Source organism: Musca domestica, unplaced genomic scaffold (genome assembly GCF_030504385.1).
Source record: "Musca domestica strain aabys unplaced genomic scaffold, Musca_domestica.polishedcontigs.V.1.1 1, whole genome shotgun sequence".
Taxonomy (NCBI): Eukaryota; Metazoa; Arthropoda; class Insecta; order Diptera; family Muscidae; genus Musca; species Musca domestica.
Window position 1 is genome coordinate 51,042,956 of NW_026712114.1, and position 21,594 is coordinate 51,064,549.

General features: G+C 37.5%; 3 protein-coding genes across 6 annotated transcripts in view; 2 read left to right on the forward strand and 1 right to left on the reverse strand.

Annotated features, from left to right (window-relative positions):
* LOC101898962 (kelch-like ECH-associated protein 1B) overlaps window positions 1-14,384 on the forward strand; it is a 36,528-nt gene extending 22,144 nt beyond the window's left edge. For 2 of the 4 annotated variants that reach the window (XM_059123891.1, XM_005186776.4), the window contains exons 2-5: window positions 10,028-10,356; window positions 10,475-10,732; window positions 10,794-11,476; window positions 12,118-14,384. In XM_059123891.1, coding sequence (XP_058979874.1) covers window positions 10,036-10,356; window positions 10,475-10,732; window positions 10,794-11,476; window positions 12,118-13,432 — 2,577 coding nt within the window. In that variant the 5' untranslated portion in view covers window positions 10,028-10,035 and the 3' untranslated portion in view covers window positions 13,433-14,384. Of the gene's footprint in view, window positions 1-5,093; window positions 5,220-10,027; window positions 10,357-10,450; window positions 10,733-10,793; window positions 11,477-12,117 lie in introns of those variants that run through there. The other 2 variants (XM_059123888.1, XM_059123897.1) reach the window with 2 other exon arrangements.
* Window positions 14,138-17,102, reverse strand: LOC101898791 (small ribosomal subunit protein uS11m). The gene is made up of 5 exons (XM_005186775.4): window positions 16,778-17,102; window positions 16,580-16,710; window positions 15,921-16,021; window positions 15,795-15,860; window positions 14,138-14,339 (listed from the first exon to the last, which is right to left on the reverse strand). The coding sequence occupies exons 1-5, from the start codon at window positions 16,975-16,977 to the stop codon at window positions 14,232-14,234; spliced, it is 606 nt and encodes a 201-aa protein (XP_005186832.1). The 5' UTR covers window positions 16,978-17,102; the 3' UTR covers window positions 14,138-14,231.
* Window positions 17,103-17,571: 469 nt separating this feature from the next.
* Window positions 17,572-20,253, forward strand: LOC101898615 (guanine nucleotide-binding protein-like 3 homolog). The gene is made up of 5 exons (XM_005186774.4): window positions 17,572-17,717; window positions 17,781-18,127; window positions 18,182-18,717; window positions 19,164-19,840; window positions 19,899-20,253. Exons 1-5 carry the CDS (start codon window positions 17,696-17,698, stop codon window positions 20,057-20,059), a joined length of 1,743 nt encoding a protein of 580 aa, XP_005186831.2. The 5' UTR covers window positions 17,572-17,695; the 3' UTR covers window positions 20,060-20,253.
* The last annotated feature ends 1,341 nt before the right edge of the window (window positions 20,254-21,594 follow it).

The window sequence follows — 21,594 nt, forward strand, 5'->3', positions numbered from 1 at the left end:
GCACCAATAAAGGAGATCACGCTGCCACGGTTAGAGCTTTGTGCCGCTGAATTGGGAACAAAACTTACTGCTAAGGTCAAAGCCGAATTGGGTTACGAAGATCTAAGGACTATTTATTGGTCAGACTCAGAGATTACATTGTACTGGATCAATTCAGAACCATCAGCTCTAAAGACGTTCGTTGCCAACAAAGTAAAAAATATACAAGGCAGATCAATAAACACTCAATGGCGACATGTGGGGACGAAGGATAATCCTGCCGATTATATATCCAGAGGTATGAAACCAGATCGTCTGTCGGGATGTCTGATGTGGTTTTATGGACCCACGTATCTACATGGAAATGAATCTCTCTGGCCGGGGCCCTTCTCAAAGAATAGAGAAAATCAATCCGATCTTGAATTCAAGACAAAATCTACAGTGTCAGCAATTGCCTCACAGAGTGGGTTACAGGATATGATCTATGGAATCAACCACAAGGGTTCATTTAGACGATTACAACGTATTGTCGGTTATGTCCTGCGATTTTCAGAAAGGATAAAGGGACGCAAGCATGGAAGTTCGACAGATGTATTGACACCTATGGAGTTGAATCAGGCGATGCAACTAATAGTCAAGACCGTACAGGTGGCAGATTTTGCGAAAGAAATTCAGCAATTGAGGAAACATGGAGCATTGGACAAATCAAGCTCCATACATAGTTTAACTCCGTTTCTTGATGACAGAGGAATACTTAGAGTCGGTGGCAGGTTGGAAGAGGCAACCTTAGCATACGACACAAAACACCCGATGTTGTTACCATACAACGATCCAATTGTGAAACTCATTCTTAGCATGATCCATTTAGAGAATAGCCACTGTGGCTCACAACTATTACTGGCAACATCAAGACAAAAATATTGGATAATCAAGGGGAAGGCTATGGCTCGCAACATTGTGCAAAATTGCGTAAGGTGCACCCGGGCGAAGCCAAAGTTATACAACCAAATCATGGGAAATCTCCCACCGAGCAGAGTCACACCAGCAAGGCCGTTTATTGTCTCCGGCGTTGACTATTGCGGACCGTTATGGGTCCACTACAAAATACGAGGCAAGAGACCACACAAGGTTTACATTGCTGTCTTTGTCTGCTTCGCAACAAAGGCTGTACATTTGGAAGTAGTTACAGACCTAACAACGGAAGCATTCATTGGAGCATTGAAGAGATTTATCTCTCGGCGAGGAAAATGTCAAACCCTATATTCAGACAACGCGACTAACTTTGTAGGTGCTAAAAATCAGCTCGATGAATTCAATAAGGCTGTCTTTGGGGAGAAAGGCAAAAAAATAATAGCGGAGACGTGTTCTAGAGAAGGGATCGATTTCCAGTTTATTCCCCCAAGAGCACCACATTTTGGTGGCTTATGGGAAGCCGCGGTGAAGTCAGCCAAGCAACTGTTGCTTCGCACCACTAATAGTGCATCATTAACCCACGAAGAGTTGGAAACAGTTGTTATTGAAATAGAAGCAATCCTGAATTCCAGACCGTTGACTCCTATTTCTGACGATCCAAATGATCTAGCTGCATTAACACCTGGTCATTTTCTTGTGGGAGAACCGTTAACGGCACAGGTTGACCCATCAGCGAACCAATGGTCAACATCATTGACAAGCAGATGGAAGGTCGTATCTCAAATTAGGCATGAGTTCTGGAAACGTTGGTCCACGGAGTACTTAAATACTCTGCAAGAAAGAAGGAAATGGAGTACACCATCTCCAAACGTGGAACCTGGTCAATTGGTCATTATTAAGGAAGATAACATGCCTGTAATGCAGTGGCCGCTAGGCAGAATAACCCGAACATATAAGGGCAACGATGGAGCCGTTCGTGTAGTCGACGTAAAGACACAAAACGGCGAAATTAAAAGAGCTATAACCAGATTAGCTCCTTTATGGAAAAAGGAAAAGGAACCTCTTCCGCCTATAGAGACCAAGAGTAGGAGTGAAGAGCCATCTCCAAAGCGATTGAAGACGTCAAGCAGCATGCTAGTATCGATGATGCTTGTGGCTTTACTATTTTTACCTCAAACTTGTGTCATTCGTTCAACATACACAAGTTTGAGAATAAGCCCGGCATCTATTTTGAAGGAATTGGAATCACAAAAGTAGTAACAGCAGAGTGGAAACTGATCACTTATTATGATCTTTCCCCATTTTGGGCAGATATGGATGGCTTTTCTACCGGGATAGGAACCCTTCAGAAGTTGTGTAAGATAGCAGTTGAGAACAGAAGCTGTGAGATACTTTCAGAAAATCTTATTCAAGTACAAAAGCAGTTGGAATCAAATACACTGAACATATTCCCCAGGCGCATCAGGAGAGGAGCTCTAAACATAGTCGGGAACCTCGCACACTCGTTATTTGGTGTCTTGGATTCGGAATATGCGGAGCAAATGACTGTGACAATTGAGAAGGCAAATGAAGACAAGCAACATTTGTTGGATCTTCTAAAAAATCAGACATCTATTATTGATTCAACAATCAACATAATTAGAAAGGACGAAGATACGAGCCAAAGGAACTTCGGCTCGTATCTTCGTCCTTTCTAATTATGTTGATTGTTGAATCAATAATAGATGTCTGATTTTTTAGAAGATCCAACAAATGTTGCTTGTCTTCATTTGCCTTCTCAATTGTCACAGTCATTTGCTCCGCATATCGTCTGTCGGGATGTCTGATGTGGTTTTATGGACCCACGTATCTACATGGAAATGAATCTCTCTGGCCGGGGCCCTTCTCAAAGAATAGAAAAAATCAGCTCGATGAATTCAATAAGGCTGTCTTTGGGGAGAAAGGCAAAAAAATAATAGCGGAGACGTGTTCTAGAGAAGGGATCGATTTCCAGTTTATTCCCCCAAGAGCACCACATTTTGGTGGCTTATGGGAAGCCGCGGTGAAGTCAGCCAAGCAACTGTTGCTTCGCACCACTAATAGTGCATCATTAACCCACGAAGAGTTGGAAACAGTTGTTATAGAAATAGGAGTCAACGGTCTGGAATTCAGGATTGCTTCTATTTCAATAACAACTGTTTCCAACTCTTCGTGGGTTAATGATGCACTATTAGTGGTGCGAAGCAACAGTTGCTTGGCTGACTTCACCGCGGCTTCCCATAAGCCACCAAAATGTGGTGCTCTTGGGGGAATAAACTGGAAATCGATCCCTTCTCTAGAACACGTCTCCGCTATTATTTTTTTGCCTTTCTCCCCAAAGACAGCCTTATTGAATTCATCGAGCTGATTTTTTTGAGGCTTTCCATGTGAGAAAGAAATATGTATATTCTTAGAATACTACTACTGTGTGTGTAATAACATACAAGTATATTTTGCCACAATTAATGGAAGTGTGACCAACCGTTTCGCACAGAGAGAAGACGAACCGTAGGCCCCATAAAGTATATATATTTATAATCAGCACAAAATTCAAAATCGATTTAGCGATGTCTATCTGTTCGTCTGTTGAATTCACGATACAGCTCACTTTATATGACGTAGAGCGTCAAAATTTGTATTGTGTCTAGGATTGTTGGTATTGAAAATGAGATATATCGGTCTTCGTTTTGGTATAGCTCCCATATAGCGGTACCTTCCGATATTCGGTATTTTCATGATTTTTGTCACATTTTTTCGCGGATTTTTCTGAAAATTGTTATTTGTAGGTCATAATGGGCTCTAGCTTGGGCGGCGAAATATTGTATCCCGATTTTCGTAATTTTAATGATTTTGGCGATACATTGTATGTATATAACGCCACATTTTTTCGCGGATTTGTCTAAAAATTGATATTTGTGGGTCATAATGGGTTCAAGCTTCGGTGGCGAAACATTGTAAGTATAGGTCCACGTTTTGGTATAGTTCCCATATAACGGTACCCTCCGATATTTCGTATTTTGATGATTTTTGCCACATTTCTTCGCGCAATTGTCTAAAAATTTATATTTGTGGCTACTAATGGGTTCTAGCTCCGGTGGCGAAACATTGTATGTATAGGTCCACGTTTTTGTATAGCCCAATATAGCGGACCCCATATTTTCCCACGAATATGTCTAAAAATTGGTATTTGTGGGTCATAATGGATTCTAATGTTTCTTTAACCCTAAGATGGAGGGTAATAAATGTTCGTCCCGGCCGAACTTAATGTTTTTACTTGTTGGTTACATTCTGTTTCAAATATTCGTTTTCTAACTTTGCTTGTTCCCTCCTTACGACGAAATGTTTTGATGGTTTATTTATCGTGAAAGCAATGGATGTAAAATTCGACCATCCCGCCATTCACATGATTATGAATTTATTGCACATATTTCTAATTATAAATACATAAAAAATTTAACATATTTTTTTCTTGGATGGTTCCTATTTTAGGAAACATGTATAAATAACCATAACATGGCCATCAAATTTGTCGTTTATGATTTTGAATCGCTAGAAATTACTTTCAATAAAAAAAAAAATTGTTCCGATACGAGGAAAAGCCCCCCAGTTTTGCACACCAAATAAAATAAAATATGAAATATGGCGGAACTTTAAAAATGCTTGATGATACTCTTATCAGAAACAAAACTTAGAATTGAAATATAAAGTGTTTTTATGGAGATTATTTTAGCAAAAACAGGCGGGGTATTGATTTCGGAGCTGATGTTTATTTGAAGTAACTCTTCGATGGGGGTTTTATTTCACCAGGGAAGTACTAAGTCGTAATTAAAGATAGACCTTTCACAAATACTTAAAAAATCCGTCCCATGTCCGTGTGCGTCACAAGTTAAAAAGATCTTATATTTGTAGTGACATTGAGATATGCGATGTTTGAAGAATATGTTACAATAAGTTTTCATTATTTAAAGTCATAATTTTCTGCTTCTTCAATATTATGATTGTTTTTCAATATTACGATTATTTTCACTGAGTGTATATAGAAGCAAAAAATTCAGGTATAATGCGAGGAAAGGCTTGATGAGTGGAATATGGAAAAGAACCGAGCTAAACAAATATTGCATTGTTTATGTGTTGATGTTGTTGCTTTTGTCTCTGTTTATTTACTTATTTCGAGTGGATTTCACTTCTTTCTTCGTACCTGCAAAGAACAGAAACATGCACCAGTCAGTGAATATTCGAATGGAGTACATACAAATACTGTCATACCGTCGGATAGTTGTTTTAACGCGAAAATTTCGAAAGAAAATTGTGTAAGGTTAAAAACAAAGTATCTTTGTGATAATAACAAAAGCAACAATTGAGGGAAATATCCGAATTTTTATGTCGAATGTTTTTTTTTTTGTGTTAAATACTCAATGAATAAAAGTGTTAAACAATGGTAGACTGATAAAAAAAATATCTAATTTCAAATTGAGTTTAGAAGAAGGGTTTAAAATAACAATAACAAAAAAAAAAGATACCAATTGTAATAGCAGTTTATTTGAGGAGGGAACATTAATACCACCGGGGTCACATATCAGTCCTGTGTTGTGGGATCCGCTTGTAATGGAGGAGAACACACACATCTTTGAAACTGGTTATACAGTTGCGGCAATGATTCGCTACGTCAATATATAAATTTGCCTCTCTATAATTTTTTTGAGACTCTCCCACTATACCTGCTCTCAGCTCATTTAATTCATATTTGCTCAAAATCATGTTAACATTTCAGGGGATTCCCTTATAATTTGGACACACAGACACCTGACACTAGATAGTGCGGCATATATTTACTCCGCCTGTGTAGAAATTTGTCATCTATCAACTAGACCCGCTAACTGTATCATACAACATAGTTGGTAGCCCTTGAACTATCAAAGGTATTTGATATAGTTAACTACGCCACACTGTTTGAGGATGTAGAGAAAACTACTCTGCGGCCAAGTTTGAAACATTGGATAATCAACTATATTTGTTGATGCAAATCGTACGTGGGATTCCGCAACAAGAAGTCCAAAACCGGTATTGTGAAACAGGGAGTTCCCCAAGGTGGCTGATATATCTGGAACTGTTTATCCTCAACCTTTCTGGAATTTCTTGCCTTTCAGACGACATAGATATCATAACGAATGCGGAAACGTATAGGAAAACGTGGATCTAAATGTTCTGCCGCCGGAGCTAGAACTCATTGTGAACTACAAATACCAATTTCTAGATAAGTCCGTGGGAAAAATGATGCAAAAATCATGAAAATACTGAATATCTGGGCTATATGAAAACGTGGACCCATACATACTATGTTCCGCCACGGGAGCTAGAACCCATTACAAACTACAAATATCAATTTTTAGAGAAATACGTGGAAAAATGTGACAAAACACCGACTATTGGGAGGTACTATGGGGAGAATTATACTAAAACATGGACCTATATACCTTGTTCCGCCAATTTTTAGACAAATCCGTGAAAAAATGTTGTAAAAATCATCGAAATACAGAATGTCGTGAGGTACCGTATATGGGGGCTATACGAAAACGTGGATGTTTCGCCACCGGAGCTAGAACTCATAATGGCCAGCAAATGCCAATTTTTAGACGAATCCGTGAAAAAAGGGACAAAAATGATCAAAATACTTATTATAGGAAGGTATCGTTGTATGGGGGCTATACAAAAAAGTGGACCAATACATTCAATGATTTTCTGCCGGAGCTATGACCTACAAATACCAATTTTTATGGCGGCTATTCCAAAACGTGAACTGATATATCTCATTTTAATACCAATCATCCTAGACACAATATAAATTATTCTGCCAAATTTTGAATCCCTACGTCAAATAATATGAGCTGTATCGTGATTTCAACAGACAGACAGATGTACAGACTTAGAACTTTATACTGATTATGAATAAATATACTTTATGGAGACTACGACGAATATTAAGGGATGTCAAAAACGGATTGACAAAGTTTATATACCCTCCTTTTCAAGTTGGGTGGTATAACAAAGTCCTCAAGGCGCTAGCTGGCAGCACTTGGGGTGTGGACAAGGAGACCTTATGATATAGGTTGGTCTGTGGTCAGTGTGGTCTGTGAATATAAGCGCTACGCAATGAAAGAACACCCAGACCTGTCAGAATGCTGCCTGGAGAATTGCGATATGATGCCAGTGGGCTATATACATGAGGAGGCGAAGGTCCTTCTAATAGATCAGCATAATGATATACTTTCGTTACAGTTCCTGCTTGGGTGTTATCGTGGAAGTCTTCTAAACTGTCATATGATGGATACAACTCCCACACCCAGACGTGTCAGAAATACATGATCTAGAGAGGGAGGTCCAACGAGCCTCCAGATCAAGAAGCGCATCAGGCAGGTCTGAGTAGCATTCATACTGATGCAGTCACAGATGCTATCAATAATTACAGCATGAATGCCATCCTCGAAATCCACCACCATCCATTGCAGCTGAAGAACGTTGGTTGCCCAGACAAACCATGGCAGTTCTGGTGCAATTACGTTCAGGATGGTGCAGTCGTCTCAATTCGTCGTTATGTCCGACGTCTACCCGACGTGTGATACACTCACTACAGAAGACTTCTGGTTGTAGCCCGTAAAAGCAACCAAATTTTTTAACCCGAAATTAGAATCGGAATAACATAATTCGAACAAAACATGTGAAGTTGTTCTAATAGTTCCGCTAATAATTTAACTGCATTTTTCCATTATAACATTACGATGTGCAAAGTTCGAACCAAACCGCATGCCCAGTTCGAGATTTTTTTCTGCGTTCCAGTGGGCAGAGAGGGATGAACATAGCTGAAAATATTCTGAAAGGGATTTCTTCAAAACCACATGGGGACCAAAATCGTTATTTCGATGAGTCATATTTTATAAGAATCGTGGGAGGACCTGGAGTAATTTTACAGGAAAAATTTGATTTTTGAAATGGTATCTAAAAACATTTCTGGGTATGTCGCTGAATATATATACCCTTCGTACCCATAAGACTGAGGGTATAGTTATACTTTGCCGTTATACGAGTTCTATGCTAAAACATGGATTATTACAAACTTAAAAAATATAGATTGATAGTGGATTTATTTGAAAATGCTAGCAAATGTTGGAGATGTTTTTAATATTGGTTTATGTTGGTTAAATGACCACCATCAATAAATAAAAAATGTCTCAAGTTGAGCGGAAATGACCATCTAATGAGCCACAGGTTTGAGCCAAATGTGTGCTAAATTTTAATCCACCATTTTATTAAGTGTCTAACACGATTGATTTGACTCAGAAATGTAAGCTGATTATTATTTCGAGGAATTGCTGAGGGTCGACACCTGAAAAAATATTCCCCCATTACTTCTAAGCGGACATAGGTCATAAATCATATATTCTTAATCAGATAGTTCAATTCTATTGAATTAATAAAATCGATTTCGAAAGATCAAAGTGTACTGCCAGCAGAACAAAGTATATATAGATAGCATAAACTTTTACAAAGATAACGGTGTACCTAGTGCAAAAATAAAATGAAAATGACGTACATAAATACTTATGTAGTCTGTGTTTACTACTTGTCATAACATTACATAATTTTATATGTTGAACATTGATTCCAAAACCATTGTCTGGTCATATAGACTTGCTAATATTGTAGGTGATTGATTATCTAAATTATTTTAGGTTGATTGTCTTCCACTTGTGATAAGAAGTTGGCTGGATGCCGATTCTTAATGTACAACATGTGTGATACTCACGCAGACGTTGTAAAGGTCTATACGACGACATGAACCTGCATAGGTAACTTTTGTCATAAGTCATTACAATATTCAAATGCGAAACTTAAAAAAATCGGTGCATAATGTAGCTAAAATCATCAAAATACCGAATATCGGGAGGTACCGTTTTATGAGGGCTATGCGAAGACGTGGACCTGCATTGACAATTTTTTGCCTTAGGCTGTAGTATCCATTACGAACTTCAAACACCGAATTTGAAACAATTCCGGTGAATAATGTCGCTAAGAATAAGAAGTTGGCTGGATGCCGATTCTTAATGTACAACATGTGTGATACTCACGCAGACGTTGTAAAGGTCTATACGACGACATGAACCTGCATAGGTAACTTTTGTCATAAGTCATTACAATATTCAAATGCGAAACTTAAAAAAATCGGTGCATAATGTAGCTAAAATCATCAAAATACCGAATATCGGGAGGTACCGTTTTATGAGGGCTATGCGAAGACGTGGACCTGCATTGACAATTTTTTGCCTTAGGCTGTAGTATCCATTACGAACTTCAAACACCGAATTTGAAACAATTCCGGTGAATAATGTCGCTAAAATCATCAAAATACCGAGTATCGGGAGGTACCATTATATATGGGGGCAATACGAAGACGTAAACCTGCACAGACAATTTTCTGTCTTAGGTTGTAATGGATACTACAACGAACTTCAAATACCAACTTTGAAACTATTCCGGTAAATAATGTCGCTAAAATTAACAAAAATTCCGAATTTTGGGAGGTACCGTTATATGGAGACCGTACGAAGATGTGGACCTGCACAGACAATTTTCTGTCTTAGGCTGTTGTATCCATATCGAACTTCAAATACCAAATTTGAAACAATTCCGGTGAATTATGTCGCTAAAATCATCAAAATACCGAATACCGGGGGCTATATCTATATTATATGGGGGCTATATCAAAACGTGGACCTACATGGTCCATTTTCAATACCAAAAGCCCTGCAGACATAATATACATTTGAGTAAAATGTTATCAATCTACCTTATTTCGTTCGGGAGCTAGTGTGATTTAAACAGGCGGACAGACAGAATTTTATGCTGATCAAGAATATATATACTTTGTGGTGTCTAAAATGTATATTTCGAGGTGTTACAAACGGAATGACAAACTAAATATACACTGCATACTATTGTATAGGGTATAAAAATGGGAATTTATGCCCTGGGATTTCTTTATTATCTTCCAGTCTAGCCAACAGTTTTGAAATTTAACTCAATATGCAATAATATTTATTTTTCTATTTTCATTTCTTTCCAGTTACTGACATGGATGCTACATCCGATTGTAGTCGACCTTTGTCAGCGTGTCAAACTGCCTGTGGCTCATCACCACTGGAAGAGGACCATGATGATCTCAATGCCAAAGAAGATGATATGACATTTTGTATGTCGAATTATGCAAAAGAAGCTCTCAAAATGATGTTTATGATGCGTTCGCACAATATGTTGACGGATGTTATACTCGAAGTCAAACATGAATTGTTTCCAGCTCATAAAGTTGTGCTCTCCGCTGCATCGCCATACTTTAAGGCCATGTTTACCGGTGGTCTTAAAGAAACCGAAATGTCACGTGTTCAATTGCAAGGGGTTAGTATCCTAATGATGGAAACAATTGTTTGTTGTTTCATTCAATTAAAATGCCTCTGGGGTAAATATAAATTGCCTGCTAACATACACAAAGGGGTTTTCTTGGCTTCTTAATTAGGTTTGCCCTACAGCTATGGGTCGTATCATATATTTCATGTATACTGGTCATATACGGGTAACGGAAGTGACTGTCTGCCAACTATTACCTGCCGCAACCATGTTCCAAGTGCCAAATGTGATAGATGCCTGTTGTGCCTTTTTGGAGCGTCAATTGGATCCAACAAATGCCATAGGAATAGCAAATTTTGCCGAACAACATGGCTGTACGGAGCTGCAAAAGAAAGCAAATCATTTCATAGAACGACACTTTACCCAGGTAAATAGTTCAACTTCTTTTGATAAGCAAGACATAACTAATACCTAAACTCTCCTCTCAGGTCTGCCAAGAGGAAGAATTTCTACAGCTATCTGCCTATCAACTAATTGCCCTTATACGTCGCGACGAACTTAATGTTCAGGGTGAACGTGAAGTTTACAATGCCGTTCTGAAATGGGTTAAATATGACGAAGAGAATCGCTACCCGAAAATGGAACACATTCTATTTTCGGTGCGTTGCCAGTTCCTGACACCGACATTCCTCCGAGAACAAATGAAAAACTGTGATGTGCTACGTAAAGTACCGGCTTGCCGCGAATATTTGGCGAAAATTTTCAAAGACCTGACACTGCACAAACGCCCTGTGGTCAAGGAACGTAAACCGAATACAACACGTATGATATTTGTTGCCGGTGGCTTTTTCCGCCAATCTCTGGATATACTGGAAGCGTACAATGTGGATGACAAAACATGGACAACACTGCCAAGTTTACGTATACCTCGTTCGGGTTTGGGTGCAGCATTTCTAAAGGGCATTTTCTATGCGGTGGGTGGTCGAAATAATTCCATAGGTTCGTCATATGATTCGGATTGGGTTGATCGCTACAATGCTCTGACCGAACAATGGAGACCGTGTGCACCAATGTCAGTGCCGAGGCATCGGGTGGGAGTCGCCGTTATGGATGAACTTATGTATGCTGTTGGCGGTTCAGCTGGTTCCGAATATCATAATACAGTTGAATAGTAAGTATTGGGAGAATTTTCATCCAAGAGAGAAAAAATTATGTAAAGACAATAAAGATCTTCTCAAAAGGTTTGAATATCTTTTCACTCTTATATATGACGCGTAGATCTTCTCATAAAAGACCTGAAGATCTTCTCTGAATATCTCATAGAAGCCATGGAGATATTGTAATGGAAACTTGTTGGTCTTTTTACAGAAAATCAGCTAAATGATAGGAGACCTGTAGATCGTCTAAAGAAGATCTGTTGGTCTTTCCATAGATCTATAAATCTTTTATTATACCTTCTCATTGAAGAGCTTTTTTTTCTTATAAACCCTTTTCTTTGCTTATGAAGACCTTCCCAAGATGGCCTGAAAATTTTCTCTAAGAAGAGTTGTAGCCCTCGGAAGATCTGTCGAAGTTCTTATAAATGTTCACTAGATTTTTTCACAGAAGCTCCTTTAGATAAGAAGAAGGTATAGAAGGTTTGAAGATATTCTCATCGAAGATATGTAGATCTTCTCATAGGAGATATAATTTTATGAGCATTTTTGATGCATTAATCCATGATATGTTCCTAAATCCCATCCACTAACCATTTTCTAACTTTTCCTAACAAAAATGTAACTAATCCCATCTTATTTGTTCTCTTATTTGTAGCTATGATCCGGAACAAGATCGTTGGTTTTTGGTACAACCAATGCATGCTAAACGTTTGGGCGTTGGTGTTGTGGTTGTAAATCGTCTGTTGTATGCAATCGGCGGATTCAATGGTACCGAACGTTTGGCAACGGTGGAATGCTATCATCCGGAGAATAACGAATGGAGTTTCGTAAAACCCATGACATATGGCCGCAGTGGTGCTGGTGTTGCGGCCATACATCAATTTATCTACGTGGTTGGGGGGTTTGATGGTAACCGACAACTTTCCTCGGTGGAACGTTATGACACGGAAAATCAAGTTTGGGAACAAGTAGCTCCAATTAAAATTGCACGAAGTGCTCTCTCACTCACATCATTAGATGGTAAACTCTATGCCATTGGTGGTTTTGATGGCTCCAATTTCCTATCAATCGTTGAGGTATATGATCCCAAAACAAATACATGGGAACATGGTACACCATTAAGTTCGGGCAGATCGGGTCATGCATCGGCTGTGATTTATCAACCATCGTGTGTTACGAATTTCATGGATTGTATGGAGGAAGAGGGACCGAAACGTGATTACGGCGGCAATAGTCCTGATGATCCGCGATCCAATCAAAATATGGGCGACCAAGGAGGTGGACGGCATGGTGATGGTCCCACGGGTGGTTCAACAACGGCGGGCGGTTTTCATACATCGTTTGGCAGCAGTGGATGTAAAAATTGTGAAAGTGGAATAAGAATGCCTTCCAATGATGAGGACATACCATGTACGAGTAGAAATACACGGCGAAGTTATGCACAGCCTATAATAAACGAAAATGACATCGAATCAGTTGCAAAACCCATAGCTATATCCACTGTTGGCAGAGTGGGCTGTCAAAATTGTGAAAAAGAAAACGCTTCAACCCCAATGTATAGCTTGGCATCCACAAACGGTACAGCTACAAACGCCTTGGCACCAGTTTCCTTAACCAAACGAGTGCCGCGGAAAAAATCCCGCAGACGTTGGTGTAAACTTGCCCTGGGAAAAAGAAAATATCAACCAAATGCTGAAATAAACACAAAATCACAATTGTCTTCTACAAATCAGCCATTAATTACAATTCCGTCCACTGGAGAAACCGAAGAGAGCCTCAACGAACACAGTTGCAATGAGAGGCGTACAAGCGGTGAAAGTACAGATAAGCCCCCAACTAAACGAAAATGTCCCATAGCTCAGTGCAAGGCACAGTGTGTTGCCCAGGCAATAAAAAGATATGCCCACGGTCGGGCCATAATACATGATTTTGTACAGTGCTTGCTAGAGAGGAAGGTGTCCGTTGTATGATGATGACAATATGCCAAAATGTACGGGGCAATGATTTTTTTCTAATGAAAAAGTACCCAAGTGTTCCATACTTAATGTTTACATATATATAAACAAGATGTGATATCAGTTTTTCTTCTTCTTGAAATAAATAATAAAATAGTTGTTAACCAGAGAGAGAGAGTTTTAACTGCTAAAATGTTTAAAAAATTAACATCAATACCTACTATTTGCCACACCACTTTCGAATGTATCTCAAAAATTGACAAATCTTCTTATTTTAAACATACAAAGAAATATTGTTTTACGATTTTTAAATCTTGATTTAAATTAATACCTTATTGATAGAACAGCAACGAAATAAAATTAGACAAACCTTTAAAAAAAATATAATATTGCAATATAGCATCTGACGATTGGAAAGGCAATTCTAGTTTAAAAGCCGATTTTTAAGATTTACGTTAAAAATTAGTTCAAAGAATAAATTTGAATACCTGATTGTTTCCTTGCAAACATATATAAATGTATATCATTCCCTGCATCCAAAAACACAACACACAAACATATTCCATAGTAATAATATACAATAGTAATATTTGGTAACTATGATTTATATAAGTTATACAATTGTTTTAAACTTAGCATAGCTAAACAAAATCCCTAAAATTACATTTTTTTACTTAAACAACCATTTACTCCTTTAAAATAAAGAAAATAGAAAGTATGTTTTTGTTTTAAATTTATTCCTTTATTTTTATTATTAATTGATAAAACAAATTCCATTAGGAAAAACCAAAAATGCATTCTTCAAGAACACTATTTACAAACTTCTCTGCTTGCGGGGTCGTGGTGGATTCCATGAAACGGGAGTGTTATCGGTTATTGATACAATGTTAAGTCCACTCATCTGTAGCCCTTTAATGGCAGACTGAAATGAAAACAATAAAAATAAAATGAAAATTTTAAAATGTTGTATTGAGTATTTGTTTAACAAATTTAGAAAATTAAAAAAATGAATTCAAGTAAAACATCTTTATATTTAATGTCCCAATTAATGTGAGAATCTCAGAACGTATTAAACCAAGATGTGGATTTATTTTGAGTACTTTTTCAAAACTCCTACCCCGAATTTCATAAAAAAAAATATAATAAACCTGGTGTAACTAAAGCCGCAATGTTTGACGCCTGGTCAGATACTCAAACAGATCTAAAATGAAAGAGAACCAATATATTCGTGAGGAGCTCATATGAGTTAGATCAAAATTGTAGCTTCCTCTAATTAGAATATGTACATGTTTTAAATGCCGTAGAACTGATGTAGCTTGAGCTATATGGTCCTGAGAGGATAGTTGTAGCATTTATAATCAACACGTTTGTTCCGATAATCTAGTCCTGATTCTAACTTCAAGTATAAAAATGTAGTTGCTTCAAGTGTGATCGCACATTAAGCTACTCAGACTTGCCTGATAGGCCTCTTGATCTAGAGGTTCTCTTTTATAGCGTTGAATCTTTCTCCCTAGATCATGAGATCTCTATTGACCTGCCTGGGTGGCAGGTCATCCAAACAGCCATATGATGGTTTGGATGACTCCCATTATAGCACTCAAGCAAGTTATGCTGACGTACTGGAAGGACCTTCACCTTCACATGTAAATGGTCCACTGGAGTCATGAGGAGGCACCCTGTTGCCGTTCTCAAGGCAGCACTCTGGGTACTCGCATACCACACTGGGGTCGCATAGCTGACCGCAGACCGACCTATCCCGTTATTAGAGGTCAAGAAGGTCTCCCTGTCCGCACCCCAAGTGCCGCTGGCTAGCAGTCCATTTGGTAAGAACTGTGGTCTTTGATTTCTTCGTCCTCAAATAGCGGCGAATTTAATGTAATAGGAGTTCAACGCACGTATTCATGGTACGTCTTTGAGAAGTTATGACTTATTACCACTACTTTCAAAGAAGTTGGAAAAACGAATATTAAATGTTCAATGGTGTGGTCATTGATTTTTTCGTCCTCAAATGGCGGCAAATTTAATGTGATAGGAGTTCAACCTAACAGATGCATACGTACGTCTTTAACGACCCAATATCTCAATGTCTTATAATGGGAGAAGTTATGACTTACTACCACTACTCTCGGAGAAGTCGGAAAATGTGAACGAATATTAAATGGTCAATGGTCTTACTTCTACAAAGCAAGTCGGAGATGTGAGAACTGCTGTGCGATCAACATAAGTCTCTGTTATGTGAAATCCAGTTTTCTATGTTTTATAGGACTTGAAGCTCGAAGGAACTGTTCTAGTAAAGGTGATTTGATTTATTTTAGAAAATGTTGGTGTCAAGAAATCGGTCAAATTGTTTAATGACTTTCATCATTTAATTACTCACCATTCTTCCGGGTCCCAAGCCGCGTACTTTTACGCGAATAGTTTTCCAGCCTAGTTCAAGGGCTTTCTAAAATACAAAACAAATCAATCATCTGCTTTTAGTAATACACAAAAAGTTCTTTCTTACTGATCCGACTGTAATAGCCGTGGCCTGCGCAGCAATGTTGGTACCTTTGCGAGTATTTTTGAAGCCTTCACAACCGCAGGAATGTGTTAATCGTGGTACACCTGTAAAATGAAAGAGTTAAGTAATTCACTGCAATGGCAGATATGATGTTTTATGAGACTGTGGAATACTTTGTCTATGTTATCAAAAGTAACAAAACATATCATATGTCCATGTGGCAAAATTCATAAGCTCTTTTTACTCACTCACAGAGATGTGGCACTATTTCTATAACATATAATTTTACAACGTATTAAAAAAAATATGGGACATTGATAATTTCCGCCCTATGGATTCCTTAAAGTTAGTTAGTGCAATGTACGTATTAACACTGGTTTTTGGAGTAGTTTGCCTTTGACCGGGGCTTGAGATTTTCTTCTATGGATATGTCTAACATCGGCTACGCGGCCCAAAGTTTTCTAAATATGATAATTTTCAAATAGTTGCAATCAGATGCGCTAGAGCTTCATGTTGATAACCAGTAAGCCTTGGTTGGACTTACAAACACTGGAAATAAATCAGGCACTAAACGATACTTTAAGAAGCCCATAACTCGGGATGTATGAACCTGTGGCAACATTTTCACTCATAATATCTCGCATTGGTTATACATGTCTCACCTTTACTATCCGTAAATACAATGATTGTGTTATTTGATGATACACGGATATTAGCAACTGGTATTTCACTGAATGGCAAGCCATTGAACAACTGGGTTGAAGTACTGGCATCGGGGAAGAACTTCTCTTTTCTACAAAAGTCGCAAAATGTTCGTTTGAATAGTTTACAAATATATTATTTATTTATTTTAAACTTACTTTCCAAACAAGGTATCAATGTCAATGGATTTCTCGCCGGTAGTACCTTCATCCCGGCCAGGCATTGATGCAAGCATTTGTTTTCGATCTTCAGCTTTCATCAGAACAGCTGAACTGTGCAATGCCTTTGTCCATTGCTGTTGCACCAAAGGACGGCTTGAGGGTTTGAGAACAGACGAGAGAATAGTTTTCAATGACATTTTCACTCAGGAATTAGCCAAACTGGATTGGCATGGACCAGACCACGCAAATGACAGAAATTCGGGGCTTACACTCGAAAACAAATGCATGAAATTACATCACAAAATCAGCTGGTTAAGGGTTGAACAGAATCGAGCGTCTGGCATCGTCGAAGCCAAATTGTAAAGGGCAACGGCGTCACATCAGCGGCTTTGTCACTTTTTTTATAATTTGACATTCCAAAATAAGAAAATGAAGAGTAGTACTGACGGTGCTTTCACTTTTATTCCTCCAACCAATCAACTGCACAGCCGATTTCTTTAAGCTCTGTTCCAGAACCTGCAAAATTTCCCCTTTATGATACCAAAAAGAATTACAAAACTAGAACGTTCTTGCAGGTTTTAGAGTAGAGCAAGTTCTCATTTAAGTTTGAACTTTTACAATTATTAATTTCATTATATTAACGTTTAAAACATAATATTTCAAAAATGGACAAAATTCAAATTTCAAATAAAATTGAATTGATTTTTTTTTTTTTTTAAATTTCTTGTCTGCGCCACGAAATATTGTTGCCGCCGGCAAAATAGACATTACACCGCAACGCTGCCGATTGCTTTACACCTGATGAGCCACCGCCGTCGAAAAAATCGATACACTTTGTTGACAGCTCACAGTTTTAGTTTCACGTGGTTCTGTTTGGTATTTTAAGTTGTATTTACATCAGGAAACTCAGGAATCATGGCTTTAAAACGTTTAAAAAGTATGTTTAAATAAATTAAACCAAAAATTATATATATTCTACAATTAATCCTTCGTGTTTTAGCAAAAAAGTCCAAGCGTATGACGGGCAAACTAAAGCACAAAATTGAAAAGAAAGTCCGTGAACACAATAGGAAAGTGCGTCGTGCCGAAAAGAAGAATCCCAAGAAGGGCAGTAAGAAACAAAAGCTAATTCAAATTCCAAATATATGTCCTTTCAAAGAAGATATCCTCAAGGAGGTGGAGGAAGCCAAGAAACGTCAGGAAGAGGAAAAGTTGAGGAAACGCGAAGCCATTCGCTTGGAAAGAAGTCAGAATAAGTTTAAAACTTTGGAAGCCTTGGCCGATGATGCTGATATGCGTGGTACGGTGCACACAATAATGCACGAAAATGATGTTACCAGTGATGAGGTGAGATGGACAATTGAAACATTATTTTCACATTAATACATTCCTATTTTTTAGAAACAATATAAAGTTTCCGATACCAAGGAGCAATCGTTGAAACAATATTTCAAAGAATTCAAAAAGGTTTTGGAAAATGCTGATGTTGTTTTGGAAGTTGTGGATGCACGTGATCCTTTGGGTACACGTTGTACGGAAGTTGAACGTGCCGTTAAGGCTGCACCAGGCAACAAACGTTTGGTGCTCATCCTAAATAAAGCCGATTTGGTACCCAAAGAAAATTTGAATGCTTGGTTGAAATATTTTAGACGTTTGGGCCCAGTAACTGCATTTAAGGCTTCTACACAAGACCAAAATACAAAATTGGGTAGACGTAAATTTCATCAAATGAATTCAGAGAAGGCCATGCAAGGATCAATGTGTGTTGGTGCAGAACTGTTGATGTCTATGTTGGGTAATTATTGTCGCAACAAGGGCATTAAGACATCGATACGTGTTGGCGTTGTGGGTATACCAAATGTGGGTAAAAGTTCCATTATCAACTCTTTGACTCGTGGCAAATCATGTTCCGTTGGCTGCACTCCTGGTGTGACGAGGTAAGTTATTCTCGTTTTATACAATTTTTGAGTCCTTTAGTCTCCTCAGCCTCGATTGCCACCAGATTGGGAAAATAAAATTAATTTTAAATGATTTTTCACTTTTGCGTTGTCCTTAGCACAACTGAAATACGTTTTATGGCCATAAAATATTAAATTCCGTATCAAAACCGCGTTACTTGTGGCATATTGGTTACATATCAAAAACGTTTTTAAAGGGTTCAATATAAGTCCAATTAAGGCACTGTCTATATGGAACTCCAATTTACATAGTTCGGAAATCACCGCCTTTTTTAAATAATTTTGATAAAGAAAGCGTTCATGTGATCCACCCATTAGATATTCATCCTTATTACTTCCAAGTAAAGATGACTTTTTAAATTTAAATAATCCAATATATAATTAAAATTCGCATTTCTCATCTATTGTTTCTATTTATCTTTCAGAGCTATGCAAGAAGTCGAATTGGATTCTAAAATTAAACTGATCGATTGTCCTGGTATTGTCTTTGCCAACTCTGCCAAGAATGATAATATGCCTGCAGTCCTTAAAAATGCACAGCGTGTGGGTGATGTCAAAGATCCTTTCACAGTGGCTGAAAGTGTGTTGAAACGTGCAAGCAAAGAATATTTCTGTAAATTATATGATATTACCGAATATGATACGTTCGAGGAGTTCTTTGCCAAGAAAGCAGCACGTATGGGTAAATTCTTGAAGAAAGGTGTTCCCGATGTTGTTGCGGCTGCTCGTAGTGTTCTAAACGATTGGAATACAGGAAAGATTAAATATTGTACACAACCTCCAGAGGTAGCAGAAAATAATGATGTCCATGTCAGTGCTTCCATTGTACATGCTGAGGCACGTGAATTTGATGTGGACAATTTTGAACAAATGGAAACGGATATTCTTAATAATTTCGATGTAAAGAAAGATGATGTTATGGAAATTACCTCCACCGGTCCAGTTGAATATAAGCCAATGGATGATGAAGATGACACAGAAGAAAAGGAAGATGAAAAGAACACCATTATCGATGAAACTGAGGTACATAGTAAACGAAAGAAGAGGAAACTGGATGAGGATGATAAGAAGGAAAAACATGATCCTGCCTTGGAATTAGAGGGTAAGACATTTGCTTAATTAAAGATATTTCGAAAATACAAATCCTTCTTCCATTTTAGGTAATCAAACACTTAACAAAAACATCAAAGAACTTATGAAGAAAAAGAAGAAGCAAGAAAAGAAGGTTTCCAAAATTGCCGATGTTTTGGACAGCTTTAGCATAAGCACAAAAACCGATGACAAATATGATTTCGATGAGGACTATGTAATTGATGAATAATCTTCTAGATTTTCTGGGGTATTTTAATTGGAAAAAATTAGTTTTTGTTTATTTTACTATTGTATCGAAATTTATTATATATATAGTTATGTATTGAACAATACATACATTATCTATAGTACATATTTAAGATTTTGTAAAGCTTTAGTGGACATAAAGCAAATACATTGAAAAAAATTAAAACAAATTAAAAATTTAATTTTTGATTTCAAGAAGGATTTCTGAAAGAATATCTCGTTCAAATATCGATAGTCAGTTTACTTTCGTAATCAAGTAGCTTGTGGTTATAATTATATGGGATGAGTTGAGACGACAGAAGAGAACGAGAATATGCGAATTTCGAATCTATGACAATTTTACAATTCTAATTAATATTCGCAGAAGAAAAATCAAAGTAAAATTGGGACGCAACTTTATATAGAAGATAAACCAATACGTGGAAATGAATCCACATATTTGTAAGCTCTCTCTGTCTGGAAGATACTGCAGTTTTTAAAAATAGAATCTTTGATCCAAATCTTAATTATTCCTGATGTGTAAATAGACTCTAAAGTACCGGTGAACTGCTCTGTTGACCACCAGGTCACCACATTATTAAAGAAAAAATGCACACAATCCACAAAAGAACAAAATTTCAAGGTATCAAACTTTTGGATGGATATCTCCTTGTGCAGAACTCTGTCGGTGGTAAATATGCCTGAGGATGTTGAAGAGACTACGATTGATTGCCATTATTTCCCTCGCTCGCACGCGGAAAGCTAGGAACTATGGGCAAGCACTCAATTCACAGTCTCCATACTTATTCAACCATATCTATATCAAACACCCTGAAATTTAACCAAGATGAAAAACAATTTTTATCGATATCTACCATGGTCTGATATTTTCAAATACGTTTATACAGGTTTGAAACAACCTGAAAAAAACATTGTCTTAAGTTTTGCTTTCTACAGTTGTTAAAAAAGAACCAAATTGTACTCATGGTTGTACTATATCGCAAAATCTATATGCCAAATTATGTTATATTTTGCTAGAAATAAGTTACGTATATTTTTAAAAGAAAACTGTCGTCCCTTCTATTGTATTTGGTATGGACGCAGAAGAGATACATGGAGAAAAACACGCTGCATTAGCAGTGCTCTTATGGGGTCCCTATGTGCTTACCTATTGTGTAAATTAATGTTTAATTCTTTCATCTTTCCAAGAAAGTGCGAGCAATTTGTTTTGACCACAATGATTCTGTGTGTGAGTAAGTACTTTGTTTTAAAATTATTTCAGATGATCTTTTATATGCCGTATTTAAACGTGCTTTGCAAAAAAACACGGAGTTATAGCTTTCTGAATAAGTCAACGTTTTTCTTAATTTTTTAACCGCTTTTCCAACTTTTGAGATACTTTCTTTATAGTTTGGTTCTGTTGCTATTTTCAATCTTGGATCTACTCTTAAAACGTATCTGTGATTATCAGTTATATTTCACGATTAAGGGTGCCATATATCGGAATATTCTTGAATGCTTTAAAACTATTTTAGCTAG

Bases quoted from the DNA above. Each gene is read 5' to 3' on its own strand.
- LOC101898791 (XM_005186775.4), bottom strand. From the start codon at position 16,977: ATGTCATTGAAAACTATTCTCTCGTCTGTTCTCAAACCCTCAAGCCGT. The intron at 16,022-16,579 runs GTGAGACATGTA...TTCATTTTACAG, and splicing joins TGTATTTACGGATAGTAAAG to GTGTACCACGATTAACACAT. The intron at 14,340-15,794 runs GTGAGTAATTAA...TTTTCATTTCAG, and splicing joins GCTTGGGACCCGGAAGAATG to TCTGCCATTAAAGGGCTACA.
- LOC101898615 (XM_005186774.4), top strand. From the start codon at position 17,696: ATGGCTTTAAAACGTTTAAAAA. The intron at 18,128-18,181 runs GTGAGATGGACA...CCTATTTTTTAG, and splicing joins ATGATGTTACCAGTGATGAG to AAACAATATAAAGTTTCCGA. The intron at 18,718-19,163 runs GTAAGTTATTCT...TTTATCTTTCAG, and splicing joins TGCACTCCTGGTGTGACGAG to AGCTATGCAAGAAGTCGAAT.